The 22999-nt window shown below is 48.0% G+C and overlaps 2 protein-coding genes and 1 long non-coding RNA gene across 5 annotated transcripts; 1 reads left to right on the forward strand and 2 right to left on the reverse strand.

Moving 5' to 3' along the window:
• Positions 1 to 6805: 6805 nt before the first annotated feature.
• Alad (aminolevulinate dehydratase) lies at positions 6806 to 17648 on the reverse strand. 3 transcript variants are annotated; one of them, XM_005329681.5, is made up of 13 exons: positions 17492 to 17648; positions 12987 to 13091; positions 11882 to 12050; positions 10509 to 10559; positions 9992 to 10088; positions 9547 to 9682; positions 9345 to 9428; positions 9157 to 9245; positions 8824 to 8879; positions 8653 to 8740; positions 8455 to 8541; positions 7985 to 8114; positions 6806 to 6959 (listed from the first exon to the last, which is right to left on the reverse strand). In XM_005329681.5, exons 2-13 carry the CDS (start codon positions 13039 to 13041, stop codon positions 6901 to 6903), a joined length of 1101 nt encoding a protein of 366 aa, XP_005329738.2. In that variant the 5' UTR covers positions 13042 to 13091; positions 17492 to 17648; the 3' UTR covers positions 6806 to 6900. The 3 variants fall into 3 exon arrangements, with proteins under 3 accessions (XP_005329738.2, XP_077904111.1, XP_077904112.1); XM_078047985.1 differs by lacking the exon at positions 12987 to 13091 and having other exon boundaries at positions 17492 to 17616; XM_078047986.1 differs by lacking the exons at positions 12987 to 13091; positions 17492 to 17648 and adding an exon at positions 12530 to 12650.
• On the forward strand, positions 13041 to 20920 carry LOC144377336 (uncharacterized). Its single transcript, XR_013438244.1, has 2 exons — positions 13041 to 13177; positions 17209 to 20920. It is a non-coding gene; the product is annotated as an uncharacterized LOC144377336 (long non-coding RNA).
• Positions 20921 to 21669: 749 nt separating this feature from the next.
• On the reverse strand, positions 21670 to 22994 carry Pole3 (DNA polymerase epsilon 3, accessory subunit). The gene is made up of 4 exons (XM_005329680.5): positions 22858 to 22994; positions 22684 to 22769; positions 22258 to 22376; positions 21670 to 21987 (listed from the first exon to the last, which is right to left on the reverse strand). Exons 1-4 carry the CDS (start codon positions 22921 to 22923, stop codon positions 21815 to 21817), a joined length of 444 nt encoding a protein of 147 aa, XP_005329737.1. The 5' UTR covers positions 22924 to 22994; the 3' UTR covers positions 21670 to 21814.
• Between the last annotated feature and the right edge of the window lie 5 nt (positions 22995 to 22999).

The following is a 22999-nucleotide window of genomic DNA, read 5'->3' on the forward strand; positions in this document are numbered from 1 at the left end:
CTGGGATTCCAGGGACTTACCTGCAAAACAGGTTTTGTGTCACAAATATGATTCCCAGGTGTGGGGTTGGGAAGGGTGATAAGGAAGTCAGAGGTATACCTTTGTTTCACAGAATCAAGGAATGCCTGAGGTCACCCACTGTTCAAGGTCACCTAAAACCTAAGCAGACCCTGAAGTTCAGGTTCCAACTCTGCTATCTGCGCTCTGTGAGCCCTCTGCTCAATTCTTTTCCTCTCTGGGCCTCGGTCTCCCAATATGCAAAATGGGGGGGGGAGGGGTTGGACAAAATAACTTCCAATTAATGTCCAGACTATCTTTGAAGTTGATTTGTAAGATCATTAACTTTGCCCATGGAACCTCAGTTTCTCCATATGTAAACAGGGCATAGTAATGTCTACAGCAGAGTTGAATGAGATCACCTGGAAAAGTTCTTTGAGAAGTAAAAGATGATTTTTTTCAGATGAGTAAGTTGAGAGCCCCACATACCATTGTAACCCAGGGCCACTCATTGCACACCTCCAGAAAACGGCATTTCCATTTCATTGTGAATATGCCCCCTGCAGTCATGGCCCCGACTTAACTGTTAGTCCTCTGGGATCTGCTTTACCTTTGCTCTGGGTAACTTCATCAGTGGAGAGCGAGGAATCTTACATCAGGGGAAAGCCAGCGACAGGTCCCTCATACACTGGAACAAGCTTTGTTTTGATTTGCACGTTTAAAACTGGGTATATTTAATCGATATTTTCCTGCATCAGTTAGATCACAGGAATCCTCTGATGATTTCATCCAGTGACCTTATTTTTGGTCTGGTGACTGCTTCTGGGGACACCTGGCATGTTATACTATATACTGGATGCCAGTTTATTCTCTTTGGAAAGCCAAGGGGTTTTTGTTGTTGTTGTTTTGTTTTTGTGAGAGCTTTTTCCTTGACATTCTCCTATTGAAAGCACTATATAAATCCAGGTTGGGCCAACTAGGTACATGTCATTCTTTACTTTTAATTTTTCACTTACTTTTCTTTTTTTTTTTTTTTTTCAATGCTAGGGATAGAAGTCAGGGCTTTGTGCATACAGGAAAAGCACTCTGCGATTAAATTACACCCTCAGCCCTCATTTATTTATTATTTAATTTTTTAAAAAGTATTTATTTTTTTAGTTGTAGTTGGACACAATACCTTTATTTATTTATTTATTTTCATGTGGTGCTGAGGATCAAAACCCAGGGCCTCGAACATGCTAGGCAAGCGCTCTACCACTAAGCCACAACCCCAACCCTATTATTTAATTTTTTAATTAAGATACCCAGAGAGAGCTGGTGTAATGGTGCATGCCTGTAATCCCAGCTACTTGGGAGGCTGAGGCTGCAGGATCATAAGTTTGAGGTCAACTTAGACCAACAGTCTAAAAAAATAAAAGATCTGAAGATGTAGCTGGAGATGTGGTCGAGTACCCCTGAGTTCAATCCCCAATGCTGCAAACAGAGAAAAAAGGCAAAGAAGTGTGCATGTCTTTGAATTTTCACAAAGTGAGCTCACAGGTGCAACCACCACCTGGTGCAAGCAAAAGAATATTTCTAGAACTCTAGAGCCCATCTGCTTGCAGTCACTTACCCCCACAGAAGATCATGATTCTGACTTCTAATTGCATGGTTTAACTGTTTTTGAATCTTACACAAGGGAACGGCACAGCATGTATTCTTTTGCATCTTGTTCCTTTCACTCAAAATTTTGTTGGTATTACAGTTGGGATCCAGAATGTCCCCCAAAGATTCATGTGTTAAAGGACTGGTCAGCAGCCTGTGGTGCCGTCAGGAGGTGGCAGAAACTCTAGGAGGTGGGGCCTAGTGGAGACATGCCTGTGGACTGGATATTGGGATCCCCACTCCTTCCTCTGGTTGCCATGCACTTCTGCCATGATGTACGGCCTCACCAAAGCTCCAAAAGCAACTGAGTCAAATGACCATGGACTGAAACCTCTGAAACTGTGAGCCAAAATAAACCTTTTCTCTTTTAAGTTGATCATCTCAAATATTTTGTCACAACTGAGTAACAGTAGATTCAACCACGTTGTCATGTAAAGCTGTAGTTCATTCTCATTCCTGTCCTATTCCATCTCATGGTTGATGAACATTTGGGTTATCTCCAGGTTTTATTTATTACACATATTACAAAATGTTGCTATGAACATGTCTCTTGGTGAACGTAAGTATATGTTGTTTTGTTTTGCAGTGCCGAGGCCTGAACCCAGGGCTGGGTACATACTAGGCAAGTATTTTTCCACCTAGCTACATCCACAGCCCAGTTATATATTTCTGATGGGTAAGTACCCAATGTGGATCCACTAGTGTATAAGGTATGCATATGTTCAGCTTCAGAAGAGAGGGCCAGTTTTCTGAAGTGATTGTGACAGTAATATCTGAGAGTTCTAGTACTTCCACATTCTCAATAATTGGCACAATCTTTTTAATAGGTATGGTGGTATCTCAAGGATTTCACTTGAATTCCTCCACCAATTAATGAAGTTAATACCTTTTCATATATCTATTAGCCAAGTTTTTATTTATTCTTATTTGCACAACTATACACGAATGTATCCTTGATTACAGAACTCATATGTATAAAGTCCCTCTAAAACCAAATTCTCACCCCGTCTCTCCACAAGTCCTTCCCCAGTTTTGAACTCTGGGCTTGGAGTTAGGAGGCTTGATCTGCTATTGTCTTGGTGTGTGTGTGTGTGTGTGTGTTTGTGGTGCTGGGAAGTGAACCCAGGGCCTTGTGCATGTTTCTGTGTGATTTTTGGACAAGTCTCTTTGGGTCTGTCTCCCCATCTATAAGTGTTAAACTAAGTGATCCCCAAGGGCCTGATATTCTCAAGCTTCTGTGATTCCAAGAAACTTCATGTGGTAGAGATGGCCACTGTCTCCAGGATCCATTCTTTCTATCTTCCTTCCTCTGGAACCCTGAGTTTTAGCTGAGCATATGCCTCCTCCCCCCAACAATGGTGTGTGGACAGAAATGATGTAACTTCTGGATCCTGCCTGTACAAAGAAGGGTCATGATCTACTCCTGCCCTCTCTTCCTGTTGGCTAAGAGGACCTGACGGTAGGAAACTGGGGTTGCCACTTTGATCACAAGATGGAAACCAGGATGTGTTGAGGATGAAAGAGGTAGAAGCCGAAACACCCCACCACTCCTACACCTTGCAGCTGACACACTTAGAGAGATGTAAACTTCTATCTTAAGCCATTGTTAGTTTGGCTTTTTTCATACCCACTGATCCTGAATCCTGAAATGCAGAGAATGACGGGGTCAGATTTCTTTAAGGAACTGAGATCTTAACAACATAAAAGGAGACAGCCATGCAGATTGTGGGCGGAATGTTCCAGGCAAAGGAACCATCTGTACAAAAGCTCTGTGTCCTGGCCAGCCTCTGTGACCTGAGGCAGACCTGGCCAAGGTGGTGCTCAGTTTTAGCAACTGAGCCATGAGGTGGTTCTTGTGACCCAAGCAGGACCAATCAGGTATTTTCAGATATTGATTTGCTATGTAACAGAGACAGAAAGGATCTTTCTCTGGGATTATAAATCTTTTTTTAATATTTATTTTCTAATTGCAGTTGGACACAATACCTTTATTTTATTTATTTTTATATGGTGCTGAGGATGGAACCCAGGGCCTTACATGTGCCAGGTGAGTGCTCTACCGCTGAGCCACAACCCCAGTCCTGGGATTATAAATCTTAACGACCACTTAAACCTAGAGTTAGTGGGGATCAAAGTCTTTGACTCAGGATCCACCCACATTTGAACTTCTCATGGCCCTGTTGTGTAAATCAGCTGGCTCATTTTTTTTTTTTTTTCATTCCTGAACTGGGTTTTGGTCACTTGCAATCAAGAGCTCCTGGGACAATCCAGGGCTTGGTCTGCTGCAAATCATAGGCTCTGATGTTTGGAATTGGGGCTCAGAGCAGGGAGCAGTTAGGATTCCCCATTCCCTATGTGGACAGTTGGTGATCTCTGCTTTTAGGTAGTGAATTGGCTGATTAAAAAGCCTGTTGAAGGGACAAGCCACAGTCTAAGCTGGTACATAGGACAGGGAAACAAGAAAATCAAGTCTCACTAAGAAAGGCCCTTAGCACTCATCAACTCAATGGTGATACCTAGAGGTCAGATCATGTGTCACGCCAGGCTATGAAAACTGAGTCCTCTGTCCAGAGATAAAATTACTTCTAGCAAGGGCAGGTCATTCTTCTGTACTTCCTGGTGCTCTAGCCACACCAGCCCTATGTTCCTCCAGTTCCTTCTAGCCCCAGGGCCTTTGCACCACCATTCTTTTTGCCTGAAATGCTGTTGTCCAAGCATAGCTTGGTCACTCATCCAAATGTCAGTCTTTCAATGAAACATTTTCTGATCCTCCAAAGCAGGTCAGGTCCTGTGACCTCTTTCGCATCACCTATCAAGTCACTGTACTTCTGCTTCCTGGTTCTCAGGGATATTCATCCTCATTTGGCGCAGTTTACACCATGTGCTCCCCAAGTGGTCTGCCACACATTTGTCTGCCTACTTTGAACTATTTATACCTAAAGGGCACCATCTGTCTCCCATCTCTCTGTGCCTAGAACCAAGCCAGGCTCTATACTTTCTTAGCAGTAATGAGTCTGAGACGGCTCGACAAACTTTCACTTCCACATCAATCATTTAACCAGAAATGAGCTCCGGGGCCAGGAGGCAGGAGGCCCAGTAGCTAAGACACCTAGAGGTTCTGGTCTGGTCTGTCTCTGGCCCAGCAATGACTAGTCTCCCAGTTGGTGATGTAGGTCCTATGTCGTAGGTACAGGTGTGGGCTCAGGCTCCTGGAAGAAGCTTTGGGAGTCTTCAAGCTCTGATCTTGGCTGGCCACCTTTCAGAAGGTAAGAACAAGGTGAGATGAGGCCTTAATAAGGTGAGCCAACCACAGCTCTGATGAAGGTCACCAAGAGGTGGAAGGGACTGGATTGTCTGTAGAAGCTGCCACGAGTTTATAATTCTAAATGAATGAATTTATTCTATATTAAAAATGGGTTGTACTGCCAGGTTGGTGGTGTATGGCTGTAATAACAAATGAGGAGGCTGAGGCAGGAGGATCCCAATTGGAGGACAGTCTCAGCAACTTAGTGAGACCTTGTCTCAAAATAAAAAAACTTAAGAAGGGCTGGGGTTACAGATTAGTGGTAAAGTGCCTGTGGGCTCAATCCCCAATACAGGGGCGGAGAAGGACTGTACTGTTTTGGGGTCTGAATTGACCTTGTTTTGGCCCTAGATGGGGATTCCCTGTCCCTTTGCAGATGGGTAAGTAGACTTGCAAACTGGATTCTCCTTAACTGGGCCTTAACTTTCATTGGGAGGAGACTCATTGTCAGTCTTAAAATAACTACAAGCACTTGTGAATTTGTTAGAACCAGAAACCCATGAAGGCATCCTTGTTTCCTTCTCCACAGTGATTTAAAGCATTGGCAAAATTTGCTAAGTGGTGGAATTCAATGGCAGAGGTTCTTGGCTAGCATGCATGAGATCCTGGCTTAACCCCCAGCATGGGGTGGGGTAGGAGGAGAACATCTTTCAGTGGGCTGCACATTAAATACAAAATAAAATCTAAGCTCATTACCAGATGTGGGATTTGGCCTTTCTACACACATGCCTCTTCCTCACCTGCTCCAAAGCCCTGTTGAGCTCCTCCCACCACAGGGTCATGGTACATACCATCTTCTCTTCTTTGTTCTTGTGACCTGCATCTTTGTAAGGGTCTTTTCTTGTCCCTCTCGGGCTTTTTTTTTTTTTTTTTTTTTTGTACTGGGAATTGAACTCAGGGGTGCTGTACCACAAAGCCACATCCCCAGCCCTTTTTTTATATTTTATTTAGAGACAGGTTCTTACTGAGTTGCTAGTGCCTCCCTAAGTTGCCGAGGCTGGCTTTGAACTTGTGATCCTCCTATCTCAGCTTCCTGAGTGGCTGGAATTACAGGCATGCACCACCACGCCCAGCTTCCCTCTCAGTCTTAGCCTCAGAGAGGGTCTCCAGACCATGCTCTGAAGAGGGTCCTACCCCTTACTCTCTGAGACCCTTTCCTTCTTTCAAAGCACTTATCACAGTTTGTAACCACTTTGTCCCTTTTCTTCTTAACTGTCTTCCCTACTCTCTGCACAATTTCCAGAAGGAGCCAGGCTGTGGCCTGTCCTACTGTCTCCCTGGCACCCAGTGCCTGGTCATGGAGCAGAGGTTCTCAAGAACTATCCTGTGCCTGAAAAGCCTGTGGTGGTGGCGCTCCAGCAGTCAGGAACGCTCCCTTTGCTTCTGGAGTTTGGTTCTCATTCACCGGTCATTCTTCCTCAGGTCTAGGCTGAAGAGAACAGGGGCTCCCAGGCAGCCTGGTGACCACTGGCTAGTGTGGAACCAAAGCCCGGCTCAGCTCCACCCCCAGGGTTGTCACGCTGGACCTCGGGCCCAGCACTCAGCTCCACTGCTGGAGGCCCAGGCTTTCCTGAGCTTCTTGGGATCCAAAGTCCAACTGCTCTCCTCGTGCTCCAAGCCCCTCTCCCAGGCCCCACCACGCCTGCCCTGGGGAACTCTTGGTTGCTGTCAAGCTGAAGCCACACCTGAGGAGAGAGCTGGGGGTGGAAAACATGAGCCTCAGGCTGAGCTTGGGCAGGGGCAGGAAGCTCGGAGAGCCCATGAGGCTGTGACCAAGATTGGTAAGATTCAGCGAGTTGGCAAAAGCCAGCCAGGGCGCTGGGCCCCTGCAGGCATGTAAGCAGGAAGCGGGCACAGGGCACAGTTCTAAAAGCAGCCTTTACTTTGGTTTTCACTTCTCCAAGGCCCTGGGAGTCTTCTCAAGTTCTAGATCTTGGGTCCTGCACACTGGTTACTCACTCCTTCAGCCACTGCAGGAGCTGAGGTGTGTAGTAGGTGATGATGATGTCAGCACCTGTGTCAGGGAGAGGCGGGAAAGGGGCAGGGCATGGCATCAGCATAGCCTGTGGGTCACGGCACAGGACTGGGCCCACTTCAGTCAGCTCCAGATCCTGGGTGAGTCATTTTCTCTTTCTGTGCCTCCTGTGAAATGCACAGCTGGGGAAGCAGGTAACTGCAAGCCCCCTTCCCGGGCTGGGAAGGCCAGCGCTCCAATGGGCCGGAACACAAGCACTCTGCTTCCTAGCCAGTGACCTTTCACTCCCTGCCACATCACCCTGAGCACCTGGAAGGGGCTGACTGAGCCTCTACCCCATTCTCTCCCACAGGTCCTAGTGATGAGCTAGAGTGCCAAATCTGCTTCCTGTTTCACCAGACCTTTCTGGTGAGTGGGGTGGGCAGGGTTCTGCTGTTAAACCCCGGGCCCATTGGCCCATAGCTGGAGCCCATTCTAATGACCAGGATAGTGTGCTATACTAACAAAACCCGTTCCCATTATGGAGTAACAGGCGTATGCTAATTGAACATATTATCTCATTTCATCCTCAGGACAACCAGGCGCCAGCTATCTTATCCCTAGCTTACAGATAAGGACCTTAGGATTGAGAGAGCGTCTTGTCCAAGTTTTCATCATCAGAAAGCAATAGAGGGCTCTGTTTTCTTCACTGTCCCATGTTCTGTTCTGTCCTTCCACCCCCTTTCCTCAGTCTGTCTTTTTTTGGGGGGTGGGGTGGGGAAGAGGATAGTGGTGCCCAGGGGCTCTTTACAACTGAACTACATTCCTAGTCCTTTTTATTTTGAGACAGGTCTTGCTAAATTGCTGAGGCCAGCCTTGAACTTGCAATCCTCCTCCCTCAGCCTACCAAGTAGCTGGGATTACAAGCGTGTGCCACCACGCCTGGACTTTGTCTCTTTAGATACCTGTGTTTACAAGCATAAGAGTCCAGGCTGTCTCGTGACATCGTTTCCCTATCTGGACAAAGCGCCGGTCAGTCTCTGGGGCACAGGTCACAACCCCCACCTGCTCTGTTCTGCGCTTACCTGCTCTGCGGAAGGCGGTCATGGCTTCTAACACGGCAGCCTTGAGATCAAATGCCCCAGCCCGGGCTCCGTGCCACAGCATGGCGAACTCCCCAGACACGTGGTACACAGCGAGGGGGAGCTGGGGGTGCTGTGGAGAAGCAGCCATGGGAATGGGGTTGAGGTGGAGGACAGCTGTGCTCTGGAGTGTCCCTCCCTTACTGCCCAGTCTGTGACCACCTTGAGCTCTATTCTGAGTCTGTGCTCCTGGCAGCCCAGTCTGATCTAGAGCTGTCCTTCCAGAGCCGTTCAAAGGCTCCTGTGAACCCCGGCACAGAGGCCGTGCTGGTTCTGGGCAGGAATGGGAAGAGAGGCCTCCGGCTCAGGTGCAGACTGCTTCTAGCTCTGAGATGCCAGAGTCCTTCAATCGAAGGTCCCAGCTTCTGGGGACTCTCCCAATCTCTGAGTCCTCAGGTCTGCTCTGTGCTCACCTTGTCCTTCACCTCCCGCACGATGTCCAGGTAGGGCATCCCCGGCTTCACCATGAGCATGTCGGCTCCTTCCCGTACGTCCCGGTCCTAAGGGAAGAGGGTAAAGTGTCTTGGAAAAGGACAGGCAGGAAGGGTGTGTGTGTGTGTGTGTGTGTATGTGTGTGTGTGTGTGTCTCAAGCCTAAGCCTGGTCACTTACCACTGCTCGGAGGGCCAGGCCCCGGGCTCCAGGGGGCAGCTGGTAGCAGCGGCGGTCTCCAAAAGCTGGGCTTGACTGAGCAGCGTCCCTGCAGAGCACAGTCACCCTGTGAGCTCCAGCTGTGGGCTACGGGTCAGGGGTTAACAGCAGAAGCCTGCCCACCCCACTCACCGGAAAGGCCCATAGAAACAGGAGGCAAATTTGGCACTGTAGCTCATCACTGATACCTATGGAGACAATGCAGTGAGGCCCAGGCAGCCCTTTCCAGGTGCTCTGGGGTGAAGTGACAGAGTGGAAGGCCCGAGGCTAAGAAGAGGCGTGCCTGAGTTCTAATCCCATTGGAACACTGGGTCTTGATCTCCCCATCCGAGGTGCAGAGGCTGAGATGGACCCCAAAGGCCTAACCCAGTGTTGTCCTCTGCTCTGTGATTCTAGGCTCATGGACGCAGGGCTGTCCAGGCTCTCTCCACCCTGCTGCCCTCCCCCTGCACTCCCAGCACATACCCTGTTGCCAAGTCCATGTGCCATCAGGGCGTCCTTGATGGCTTCCACTCGTCCGTCCATCATGTCCGACGGCGCTACTACCTGACATCCTGAGGGGCAGAGGGAGGTCTTCAGAACTCTGGGACCCTCTATCCACTCTGCCAGCTCCCCGACCCACAGGTGTCCACCCCTGCTGGGGACTCACTCACCTGCCTTGGCATAGGCCAGTGCCACCTCTGCCAGTCGCTGGCGGCTTTCCTCGGCCTTGAATGCTCCATTCTCACTCAGGAGCCCTGCAGGACAAGATGGCGGAGTTGGGGAGTGCCTTGGCTCTTGGCCTGTGTCCACCCTGGGGAGAACTGGGCAGTGGGTGTGGGTGGCAGCAGGGTTGGTGGGAGGGAGGAAGCTCACCACAGTGACCATGGGAGGTGTAGGGGCACAGGCAGACGTCACAGGCCACCAAGAGGCTGGGGAAGGTCTTTCTCAACAGACGGACTGCCTCGATAGTTGGGGACTCCTCAGAGTCGGCTGCAGAGCCCCTCTCATCCTAGGGGCAGGGGAAGAACAAAGCGATGTGTCTGTCACATGAAGCCCTTGGGGAGACAGGGCGGCCAGCCATTGCAGAGCGCAGCCCCGGCCCTCACTTTCTGTCACGGTCAAGAGCCCCTAGATAGGGAAGCACTGAGGACTGTGCCCACTGCAGAGGAAACAGGGGCCTAGAGAGGGACCTGACTTACCCTGTCAGGGTACCAGGTACTTAGCTTCCTGACCCTTAGGAGTACTATCTTAAGGGCTGGGACGATGGCCATTCACTCCTGTCCCCACCTCTTTTCTTAACTCTTCCTCCAATTTTCACCTTGGGGACTCTGCTGGGGACACCAAAGATGAGGACGCAGCGCAGGCCCTCTTCCACCAGGGGCTTCAGCATCTCTTCCAGCCGGTTCACACCATACCTGGGAGGGGATGGGAGGGACTGAGGGGGGCCAGTCCTGGTGGCACCAGGAGGGTGCCAGCCCCTAGGACAGGGCTGGGAAGGAATTCACCCACCAAACAGGTGGGGAAATCAAACCCCAAATATCAGAGCTGTGGAATCAGCTGCGGCAGCTCCTCCGAGGTGGTCTAACTGAACTCCTTTCTCAAGTTCAGCTCCACATGCAACAACCTCGCCGAGGGCTCCTGGTGAAGCTTGTCGCTTCACGAGGCTGCCCCTTAACTGTGCACAGCTGTGGCCCCAGGGAAGCCCTTCTCTCCACTGAGCTGCAGTTTGTGTCTCTGGATCTTCTACCTCCGGGGTCTACTTCTGCCTCCGGGGACCTCCCCCTGCAAAATTTCTCCCTCGATCATCCCCTTGCCCTCTCCAGCATGCCTCCTACCTGGCCACTCCTGGCAGGCTGGCAATAGGCTGTACGTCATCAGGAACATCCCTGTAAGAGCAGGGGGTGGGCTATGGATTGGTGGCTGTGGGAAGGGCAGGTGGTGGCGGGGTGACTGGGAGGGATGGTTGGGAAGCTGGGAAGGAATGTGGGAATGGAGATGGAGGGAGGGGGATGGGGTCCAGTGTCTGGCTCCCCTGGCCTGAAATAATAATAGGAACAAGAATAACAGTGACAATAAAAGCAAGTGTACTAGAAGAACAGTAATGCGTCAACAGGAAGGAATCAAGTGGTTAAGAATGTGGACTCTGACATCAGAAGTCCTTACTTCCTCTTCTAGCCATTTTCTGACTGGGTGATCTTGGCCAAGTTACATCATTTCTTTGAGCCTCAAGCCCTTCATCCAGAGCCTGGATGGGATCAATTCCTTCATTCAATAAAAATTTACTGAGCACTTATTTTTTAAAAAATACTTATTTATTTTTTTAGTTGGACACAATATCTTTATTTATTTATTTTCATGTGGTCCGGAGGATCGAACCCAGGGCCTCGCATGTACTAGGCGAGTGCTCTACTGCTGAGCCACAACCCCAGCCCCAACTGAGCACTTATTATGTGCCTGGTACTAGTCTAGGTGCTGGTAATACAACAGTGAACAAGCAAAAATCCCTGTCCTCATGGAATTGACCCTGTTGGAGAAAATGTCTATTCCTTCTTTACACAAATGCTGTCAGGACTGAACAGATCATGTATGTAGGTTGCTCGCATAGTACCTTGTACACAGTAGGTCTGCTGTTGCTTTATTAATAATCATGATTGCATGATTATTATTCATAAGCCCCTCTTATGAGGATACAGCACTTTACAGCTGACAGAACCTTCCACGTTTCTATTGTATTCCAAAGATTCAGGATGGCAGGCAAGAGTAGTTATTCTTATTTTACAAATGGGAGAACTGAGGTCTTTTCAAGGTTTGTGCCATTCTTAAGACCTCTGTCCTTATCCCAGTTGGCCACTTCTAATACCCTGAGTTTCCAGCTGACAGCCCATTTCCCACCCCCCTATGGTATTGGGGACTGAATCCAGGGCCTTGCTTATGCTAGGCAAGCAATCTACCGCTGAGCTACACCCACAGCCCTTTTTATTTTTTATTTTGAGTCAGGGTCTTGTTAAATTGCCCAGGTTGGCCTGGAACTTGTGATCCTCTTGCCTCAGCTTCCTCAGTAACTGGGATTACAGGCATGTGTCACCATGCCTGGCTGTGATGGCCCAATTTACACCTCCCCCCACCAGTAATACTGATGCCTGGACCAGTCACACACCTGCCCCCATCATGGACAGATCAAAGGCTTGGCCCAATCCTGGGGACTCACGTGACAAAGATGGGGTAAATGAAGTTGGAAGCACTGAGGGTGGTGGCGGCTGTCTGCCAGGTCCGAAGCAGGGGGTGGAAGTAGCCACTGTGCAGAACAGACTGGGGCTGCATGGTGGGGGCCAGAGGCCAGCCAGGTAGTTCTTGGGGTGTCTGCTGCGTGCTGAGCTCTGAAAGGGGTAACGGGAGGCACATGAAATATGATCTCCGACCCTGAGAGACAGTCACATCTAAAAAGCAGCTCTTCCAGCTTCCTGCCGCCCCTCTCTCTAGCCTAGTGGGGTACACCAATCCCTGCTGGGCTCACGGTAAAGACAAAAAATGAACATAAGTCTTTAGAAACTTCATAGCAATTTGAATCCAATGAAGAAACTTTTGAGTTTGTTGTGTATGTGACTGCTATTTAAAAAAAATAAATTTCTGGTTATTAATTTTTACCAGATTTTATCAAACAACCAATGGGCTGGAAATTAAAAAAAGAAAGACAAACAGAACTAATCCCTCCCTAGGCATACTTGGAGAAGCACTGATCCAGACAACATTTCCCTGCACAATGCCCATGCTCACAGTAGAAATTTTAGAAGAGTACAGGTAAGCCAAAAGAGAAGAATTCCCTATAATTCCACCTCAAGTGAAGCGCAGGTAATACCTTGCTATGGGGACTTCCAGTTATGCAGGACACATGTGCTCCTACACCCTCCCCCAACGGGGTGACCATTAAGGCTGTCTTCCAGCCAAGGAGACTCCGGCACTTTCCTGCTTTGTGGTGGCACCTTGTCCCTCTGAGAAGGCTTGTGCAATCTCCAGGGCCCCGCCACGCCCACATCCACAGGCCTCTCCTCCCCTATCCCGAAGAAGCTTTCTTCTTGCAACCTCTCTTACGTAAGTTTTTTGTTGATCTGTCTCATCTTGTACCAATAACTTCTGCGGGGCAGGGTCCAGGGTTAGTTTATTTTCCCCTGCCCCCTTACACTCTGCCCACCCGTGGACTCTGGCACAGAGCAAGTATTTAATTACATTACGTACAAGATATTATGCCCTCCATGCCAGAGAGATGATATGAGGCAGGAAGAAGCGGGGCATTCACGTGTTTCTTGAGCACTTACTGTGTGCCAGGCCACGCTGGACTCTCCCATAGTTGACCTCTCCTTGAGTTTGCATGTCAGTCCAGGAGGCACGGTTGATGGAGTGCACTTCAGAGAGGAGGAGCCCTGCCACAAAGGAGTCATGGTTTCTATGTGGGTTAGAGAGCAGAAGAAGCTACTGGAAGACCAGGGCTTGAACTCAGTTTTGCAGGGTAAGTGGGTTCAGCTTAGGAGGGAAAGGTACAGCTCTCCCTTGGGAAGGGAAAAAGGGCAAAGCTGGGGTTGGAGGATAGCTGTGGACTGTTCTGAGGACCCCAAGAGGCGATGGAGCCCATGTGGCAGGAGGAGAGAGGAGAGGAAGGGAGGGGGCCAGACTGAAGGTCAAGGAAGATTCTGAGCAGGAAGTGGGGGAGTAGCTGGTCAAAACCTGGCTTTAGGAAGATAAATCTTGCCACTGAGCAGAATAGACCGGAAGCAGAGTACGGGCTATGGGAGGGCTATGGGAGGTCTGAGGGTGGAGAAGGAAGGGCCTTGGTGATGCAGCCAAGAGGCCGTCTCTCAGGGCAGATGCGCTGTCTGCCTGACCCATAGGCCAGAGGACAGGGACAGGGCAGGATTAGGGTGACGGGAAACCAGGCTTGCAGAGGAGACAGAGGGCTTCATTTCAGACATTTCTTTTTGGAGGTGCTAGTAGCCAGGTGGGGTGTGTGTGTGGGGTAGCCACAGAAAGTGGGGGTGGCAGGTCCAAGTCCAGCGGCTCCTTGGACAAACGGGACCTCAAGGCCCAGGGGGGTAGGGACTTATCCAAGGTCACACAGTGCATTATAGGATAAAACAGCAGAACTAGAACCCTGGTGATCCTTCAGTGTGCCGGGGCTTTCTGCCCAATCTCTTTGGCTCCCTCCCAGCCCAGGGGCCCATTTTATCCCATCCTCCTCCTTGGCGGGGGTTGGGGTTATCAGGAGCCACACATGGACCCACCCTATCCCCACACCCCAGGGTGGGTCAGCCTCATCACCTGACACAGGGGCAAGCCAGGGCTCCCCAAAGATGTCTTAATCCCTAAATGAGCAATTATTCAGCAGATATGAGGTCCTGTCTGCCCATTTTGTGCAAGATTTTGCTCCCTGGTCTGCCAGGAATTAATTCAGCTCAGAGTAGTCAAGTTACTTGCCCAAGACCACACAGAGAGTTTAGTGATTGATCCAGAAACTAAATTTGTTCTGAAGTCCAAATGCAGGGTTTTATGTACTATCACCCACAATACTGGTAAATGTTTGATTGAGTAGGTGTCTTTCTGCCCATACCGTCTCTGCAATGGGTGCTAGAGAGAAATATATTGAATGTATTAATTAGGTGCTGGGTACTTTATGCTTATATTATCTCAATTGTAAGAACTGTCTTTTAGTAATAAGGAAATGAAGGCTCTAAGAGGGTTTACATGACTTGCTCAGTGTCATTCTGGAGAGTCAAGTCAAATTTTGAAACCAGGTTCACATGTCTCTGATTCATTTCCCTGAGCAACAATCTTTTGTAGCTGGCTGTGGACTTCTGGAATTCACAGCTGCATTCCACTGGCCTCAACCCCCATTTCCTTTAGAAGGCCCACAGAGCAACCTCCTTCTGCCTATGAGAAACCTCAAGCAGGATTGCCTAGGAGCTGTGCTGCCCAAATTTCATCCTGAGGACCCTGGGAGAGGTGGGGAGGGTACAACTGGAGGGGGAGGCCTTGCTAGAGAAGTTTCGTTTTGGTCTGTTTTTTTTTTTTTTTTTTTAATGGTCAGACAGATAGTAGTTTGAAAAATGGTGCTACTGCTGGAAGAATTAAAAAGTTGAAAATCGAGCTGGGTTTGTGGCTCAGTGGTAGAGTGTTTCCCTAGCACGTGTGAAGCCCCGGGTTCAATCCTCAGCACCACATAAAGATATAAACAAATAAAGATATTGTGTCCACCTACAAGTAAAAAATATTTTAAAAAAAGTTGAAAATCACTGATCCTAGTTAATCTTTTACATTATAATATGGAAAATTGGGTGCAGAGAAGCCACAGGACTTGCTTGAAATGACATAGCCAGTGAGGTACAGAGCTAGGAAATGAGCCTGAGGCTGCTGGGACCACATAGTCAGTCTATTACAGCAGGCACTTGATAAACACCTGCAGAGTGGGAAAATGCCCCAAATAACTCCTCTGCTTTGCAGAGTCAAATCAGGCCAGGGTTTTGCATTGTGAAAAGTACCTCAAAATTTGGGAGTTTTTTGCACACGGGAAGGGCATGGCCCCTAAATTAAGGGAGCTTGCAAACCTCAGCTTAAATACTGTGTCACCCCATTTATAGGAACAAGACACAATGAGGCCCCACACCTTCGCTTGCTCACATAGATCAGGTTAGTTTTATGGAAGACAGTACAGGGCAGTGCAGAAGGAGCCATCTTTCAGAATCAAGCTATTCCAGGTCTGGTCTGTGTTCTACTCTAATGTTGGCCGAGGTCAGCAGCTTTTCAGAGCCTTCATTTCATTATCTACGAAATGGGCTGACATTACCTAGCTTGTGAGGCCGTGGAGAAGATTAGAGGTAGTGCTGAGGTACCAAGTAGCTATTCAGTAAACAAGAAGCTAATTTTATTTATTTTTTATTTTTTAAAAGGACTTTTATTTGGGGCTGGGGATGTGGCTCAAGCGGTAGCGCGCTCGCCTGGCATGCGTGCGGTCCAGGTTCGATCCTCAGCACCACATACAAAGATGTTGTGTCTGCCGAAAACTAAACAATATTTTTTTTTTTTAAAAAAAGGACTTTTATTTTTTTTTAAAGGAGAGTGAGTGAGAGAGAGAGAGAGAGAGAGAGAGAGAGAGAGAGAGAGATTTTTAATATTTTTTTTTTAGTTTTCAGCAGACACAACATCTTTGTTTGTATGTGGTGCTGAGGATCGAACCTGGGCCGCATGCATGCCAGGCGAGCACGCTACCGCTTGAGCCATATCCCCAATCCCTAATTTTAACATTAATAGGGGCAGGACTGATCTGGAACAAAATCTCCTGGTATAGTCCTGTGCCTTCTGCACCACACCTCGGAGGGAGGACATTTGTTTAGGCCTGGAGGGTCACAAGATGTTTCAAAGTCCCTGCTTCCTAACACCTAATGTGGTAGAGAAGGAATAAAGCAACCCCATACAGATGCAGAATAGTGGGGTGGCCCGGGTGCTGTGGGAGGATCCTGTGTCTGGGAGTCAAGAACAGCTTCATGGATGAAAGAACACTGAAGGTCTTGCCTTCCTTGGCTGGATCCACCCCAACCTGGGTCTAACCTAACTTGGACCCTGAGAGCTGCCACCAAGGGGGCAAGCAGAGCTGCAGGGCTTCAGTCCCACAGGTTGTGCTCCACTGATTCCAGAGGCTGTGCTCTTGGCCCAGAGGGATGGCAACTGCTGCCAGTTCTGGCAGGCTCTGCTGCGGGCTCAGAAGGAGGTTAGGCAGAATTGCCAGCTAGGTAGAAGAGCCAGGTTCAGAAACCCAAAGCCCCAGAAAGGCCCAGGACAGCAGCTGTCAGGCACTTCTGATGAGAAACCTACTGGCTGCTGGTTCAATCAACCCACATTTCCTGAATTTTCTACTCTGTACCTGCTGTAGTGCTAGATACAGGGATTAAAGAGAAAAATGAGAACCCAGTCTGCTCCTGGGGCTTTGAAAGCCCTAATCTTTGGGTTCAGCAATTTGAAACCCAGAAAAGCTCCCATTTCCACAGATTCCTAGAATATCCTTACTATGAGGTTTCTTGAAGCTTGCTGATTTCATCACTGAAACTCTGGTAAAACTGGGCTCAGAGAAGGGCAAAACGTTGACCCTGGATCCTGCAGCTGGTTAGTTGCAGATCTGGGCTAAAATTCAGTTCTCCAGCAGCCCAGTCCTCAATACCCACTATGACCTTTGGTACCGAGACAGATTTCACATTTTATTTGGCACAGTTGGACTTATTAAGAGCCACAGGCGAAGGGAGTGGAGGGCGGGAAGGGGTAGAGCCCTAATCTATCAGGCGGCTGCGATCCAGGGTGGTTAAATTTGTGGTCAGTGGAGTCGACCTATGTGAGTATAAATCCTGGTTCTGGCACTTTTCACCTGTATGACCTCAATTTCCTCACCTGGTAAGTGGGGACTTGAACGGACCACAATGGGTTGTCGTAAGGACTGATTGGCCAAGCATGCAACGCCTAGCACAAGCGGTTCTTATATTTTCCACTCCTCTCCTCCAGCCTGCAAGGCACCTCGGCTCCGCAATGATGCAGAAGGCCGGCGGTGCCCGGGGCGGGGGTGAATCCAAAGGAGGAAACATGAGCGGGAAATCGGCTTCCAACCCCGGCTGTTGCAGGACCATCGAACCCAAGCAGGGGCCCACGGGGTCTCGGTTCCCAGCTGCAGGACGGGAGTTCAGGCGCCCGACACAAGCTACGGACGCAGGACTTAGTGCAACAGCCTCCGCCTCTCTCAGAGGCCGACCTCCAAACCCTCCAACACCCGGAGTCCAGCCCCACTCACCTATCTCCTTGAAAGCTCCGAACCGCTGCTCCAGCCACTGCAGCGCGGGATCTGGTCTCCCGCGGCCCACGCGGGGGCGGGGCGGCTCACCCGGAAGCAGCTCCCCCCGCGGCCCGCCCTCCCCGCATGGAGGCCACGCCCCTGCGGCCACTCTCCGGGCACGCCGGTCAGCCCTCCCGCGGCTCCGCCCACGCTTATCGGACTCAGGACCTAGCCAATCAGGTGTGCCGAGGGAGTGAACAGCCCGTCCCTGCCCGCCACAGGGCGGGAGGAATGAGCTGGGGAGCCCACCCTGGCGCGTGGGAGGGGCCTCTGGGAGTGACCGCGTCTGGAAGGCTGGCACAGCTCTGGGTTTCCCCTAGGTTTGCTTTACAGTTCTTCCCAGCCACCCGCAGGTTTGGCCCTGGTTCATTTTTTGGTGAAAGAACAATTGGATGTCAAGGAAGTTGACACCAAATAATGCCTAACACAATAGTTTCATCAATCTTTGCACATTGAGCATTTAAAGTTGTTGAGTTCAGCACCAGACTGTCTTCCAAGTTTTTAGAGAAGATTTATTCCAGCGGGATTACTCAGGGTCTACTCTGTGCCATGGGTTGAGAGATGTGATGTAAAAAGACATGGCATTAGAAAAAAACTCCCAGGGGCATCGCACCTGACTAGGATGGGTACAGTAAAAGATCTGAGCAAAGGTCTATGTTTGGTTGAGTGGGAGAGGACTTGTAGGGGCAGGAGGGGTCTGGTGAATTCAAAGGAAGCCACAGGAATCCAGATGGGACCTGAGGACTTAACCTCTAGTGGTGCTCATGGGAATTAAGAAAGGATGTTGTTTCTACTGTGGAACAGGAATGGGCAGAAATGAGCCTGGAGTGAGCAGATTGGTGGTTGCAAGGTAAGGCAACCACCATTTATTACAACCACTATTTATTACAGGGCGTTGAAAATGTGTACGCTCGTGTGTATATTCCTTCATATATGTATATTTAAAGTTTCTGAGTTCAGCCCAGACTGTTTTCCACGTTTTTACACACACACACAATTTTTTTGGGGGTACTGGTACTTGAACCCAGGGGTGCCTTACCACTGAGCTATATCCCCAATCCTTTTTATTTTATATCTTGAGACAGGGTCTCCTTAAGTTACTGAGGGTCTCACTAAGGTGGCTCCAGTTTAGCAAGAACCTGTCTCAAAATAAAAAAAGTTAAAAAGGTCTGGGGATGTAGCTTAGTGAAAAAGCCCCATTAGATTTCATCCACAGCGCGAAATAAATAAAAGATAAAAAGGTTTGTGTTCTGTGAATTTTATCTCAGTTTTTAAAAAGCTAGTTCACTAAAGGCAATGTGGTATTCTGGATTGGAGCTGTAACAAAAAAGATAGTATTAGAAAAACCGGTGAAATACAAGGACAGTTTGTCCTTTAGTTAATTTTTTTCTTTCATTTGACAAATGTTCCATGGTTATGTAAGATGTTAATGTGAAGGGAAGCTGGGTGAGGGGTTTATCAGAACTCAGCATCCTTTGTAGTTTTCTGTAATTCTAAAATGTCTCTAAAAAGTTTATTTAAAACAATAAAAGCATCATCAAAGACGGCAGGGACACAATCTATTTTCATGAATTAGTGCTAAGATCCAGACAAGTCACTTCTAAGGAGGCTCAATTTGCCATTGGTAAAAAAGAGGGGTAAGGCTGCAAAAGTAGTTTTAAATGGGTCAGGACAATCTCCTACTCCCCAGATCCAGATCAAAATCTCTGGGCACAAAGTGTTGTGCTTAAAGAAAGATGAGAAGCTTTACCTTAGTTTGGTAACAAACCTTCAAAATCCAGATACCACTACAGGAATGATACAGGTGTGGCTAGGGCAAACTGATCCACTACCTCAAAGATTCTTCCCAGTTAAATTCTGTAATTTTAAATCATAGTCTCCTCTTTCAGGAGACATTGCTCTTAGAAAGTTAGTTTGGTGAAAAATGGGGCAGGATGAACTAACACCAAATAGGGGAGCTTTTGAGGATTCATTTTTAACTGGAGCATAAAGAGTTTTGTGTTGTAAATTAAAATAGATGATAGGGTTAGCTCCTTACAACTGGGTAAGTATGGACTTATGAACCCAGAGTTCATACTTTCTAGGCAAGTGCTCAACTACTGAGGTATATTACCAACCCTTTTTTTGAGTCAAGGTCTTAAGTTGCCCAGGCTGGCCTTGAACTTGCAATTCTCACCTTAGCCTCCTGAGCACCTGGGATTAGATAAATGACACTGTGCCCAGATAGAATTTAATTTAATAGGAAGTGGGGAGTGACTGTAATCCAGCCATGTTCCAGAAAGATCCACTTGGCAAGCAAAACACAGAGGAAGCAGATAAGGCAGGAAATTGAATTCAAAGGAAGCCACAGGAATCCAGATGGGACCTGAGGACTTAACCTCTAGTGGTGCTCATGGGAATTAAGAAAGGATGTTTCTACTGTGGAGCAGGAAAAGCCACTGGACCAAGTAACCACTGGGGTTCTACCTTTGTAAAATATTATTTATAAATTTATGATTTGTAAAACTTTATATAGAGTTGTGGTTGATAAAATGACTGCTTCAGAGTTTTAAGATTAATATTTGAGGGCATTTAGAACAGTGCCAGACACAGGATGGGCTCAATAAATGGAGCTGATGAGAATCTATGTATAGGGGCCCAGCACAGCTACAAAAGGCAGCACTCCTCCCTAAGAAGGAGCGGCATCTGCTGGTCATGCAAGGTAATGCAGGATTCCACATTTACAAAAAGTCTGGCCCAGTACGCACCTCAAATACCAAATGGGGCACGATTAGTGGGTCTTCTTGAAACACACATCCTCAAATATATGATTTTTTTTTTTTTGAGATGGGGTCTTGAACTCCTGGACTCAAGAGATTCTCCTACTTCAGCTTCCCAAGTGCTGAGACTATAGGCGCATAACACCATAAGTCAGCTAGTATGTCATCACTTTACACAAGAATGTTTTTTATTTGTACAAAGCATTATAATCTTTAAAACAATCTTCGTTTATCAATAAACTTTCCATTGTATTCATTTAACAAATTAATGGTTAAACTATACCATACTACCTTGTCAAATCCCAAGCACTCAACTGAGACAAAAAAATGCTTTGAAGCACTTTGAATGGAAAGAGAAAAGGCTAAGAAAGGCCAACAGGGATATTTTAGAAGAAGTTAAGGGGAATTTTTTTGGTGGGGGTGGGAGATTAAATTCATGAGCACCATCAGATTTCCCTTAAGGTTCAGAGTTTATCAAAGAAAAATATTAAGATATGAAATTAGAACTAAGAAATATAAGAAATATGCACTTTGGGATATTAAGCAGGTAATCAAAATTTCTAGATTGTGGATGAAGTTAAGTGAAAAAGGGAAAGAAAGTAGAGAAGAGTCAGAAGAGATAGAAAAAGGGGAAAAAGATGTGCCTAGAGGGAATTAAGTCTGAAATTCATAATGAATTAAGAATGAAAAGACAAAGACACAGTCTGGGAGATGAAGTATAAAAAGAGAAAGCCTGGGGAGTTCTGCACCTTCTAGGAGGTGACTTTAAATATTAACGCTGTACAGTAGTAAATAGTGAGGGACATCTAACACTATGCCATTTGTTTTAAATAAGTAAGACACTGGCATCCCTGCTGGACTAACTCCAATCAATACTAATTTAAAAGCATATGTCCCCAGAGTGTAGCCATTCTATAGGCTGTATGTCTACAAGCAATCTAAAAGGACTGAAAGCCAAGTGGGATTAGAGGAAATGAAACTCAAATCAATGCAACTGTCTAGTGATGAGATTACAGAGTTCATTATTCTCCCATAGCCTTTTAGTATTTTTTTTTTTAAAGCTAAACCATTCTGATCATTCTTAATAAGGTACTATTGCCAAATACTGTTACAAACAGACTGACCAATTTTTCCTGAGCCTTGACTGCCTCTGTAATATGGAACATGGCAGGTAGCATGGAAGTTATTACTTTTGTGGAGGGGCAAAAAGACTTGGGATCAAAAACTACCTAGCCATACATGTAAGTAAACAAGATATATTAATTCGACTAATTAGCCATTGAGAATCCCTTACAAAAAGTCATAACCCTCAGACTGATTAAGCAAAACAGAATTCTGTCACTCAGATGCTCTGAGTCTGGAAAGCGCTAGTCTTGATGATAATTCTAGTCAGTTTTTATTTTGCTCTTCTCAGGCAAACATCAAACTTTGCCTGCTCTGCTCAGCAGGGAAAAGCTTTGCATAAACATGTTCCACATTTCAGTGTGGTAGCTTCCACAGTGCCTTGGCCTACCCTCCCTATTCAATTGTCTACGTCCTCTTCTTCGTTCTGTTCTTCTTCTTCCAGTCTTTCCTCATCTTCTTCATTGTCCTCATCCCTGCTCCTGTCTTGCTCTTCTGAGTCTGTTTTTTTGTCTTTGTCCTTCTTCTTTTGCTCTGAAGCTTCCTTCTTACCTTTCTGTTCCCGCCTATAAGCTGTAAGGAAGTAGGAGGGGGATTAGGAGGAGGGTTGGAAGAGGTAGCAGCTAACCCCATGGTAATAATTGGAAAAGCTGCGGCTCAGGAGGAAAAATAGCCTGCCCAGCATCGCAAACAGATCTGAGGTGGTACAAACTGAACTGAGTCACATCCAGTATTGGTTTACTGGACTTGACAAGGACCCACGCTGAAAGCCTCAGGGCCAGGTGAACAGGTCATACAGGATGACCATCTTCTATGCTCTTTAGAAAATGGAAGGATCATTACCTTCCAGAGCTTCTTTTAAGGGGGTAATGAACCGCTGGAACTCCATCTCTTCCATGGCTGAGAGCACATCACTGGCATTGAGCGTCTTGCGTTTCCCTTTCATTGCAAAGTTGTTGGCACTGAAAGAAGAAAGGGCAAGCGCTGTCGGTGGCTGTGAGGCTCCGCTTGCTGTGTGCAGCGGAGGGGTGGGAGAGCTTACAGACGTCTGAGAGGCTTGTGTTGCTGTGTGACACGGGAAAGTCCTTTCCTTCTCTGAACTCAAGGGCTAAAGCAGCGTTGTTTCGTCGTTTAAATTGCCACACAATTAAGGAAGCTGTGAACCTCTCTGAACTGAGATGGGACTCAGTAGGGGTCTGTAGGTTCCAGACCCCAAACTCCGAGCCAGGTCTCCTGCGCCTCCCCAATCCCTAGCGGTGCCCGGCTCACCAGGATGTGGCGTACAGCACGAAGACACTGGCGGCGCGGGAGATGGCGCTCCGGGCCTCCTTGGAGATGTTGACACCGTCCGGGAGCTGTTGGGGGAGTCGGGGTGAGCAACACTGCCAGCCCGGGACCTGCTTCCCTCCTGCCCGCTCGTCCGCCCCCTGCCCAGCAGCTCACCGCCTCTTTAATGATCCTGGTGATGACAGCATTGGGCAGGTTTAAGTCCTCTGGCCTCTCCGCCATTGCCACGGCCGGGGCCGAAGCTGCTTCAGCCTCAGGCCTCTTCTTCAGGCAGCTGCCGCGTCCGGACTTCCCGCGT

This window comes from Ictidomys tridecemlineatus, chromosome 4 (assembly GCF_052094955.1).
Source record: "Ictidomys tridecemlineatus isolate mIctTri1 chromosome 4, mIctTri1.hap1, whole genome shotgun sequence".
In the NCBI taxonomy this organism is placed as follows: domain Eukaryota; kingdom Metazoa; phylum Chordata; class Mammalia; order Rodentia; family Sciuridae; genus Ictidomys; species Ictidomys tridecemlineatus.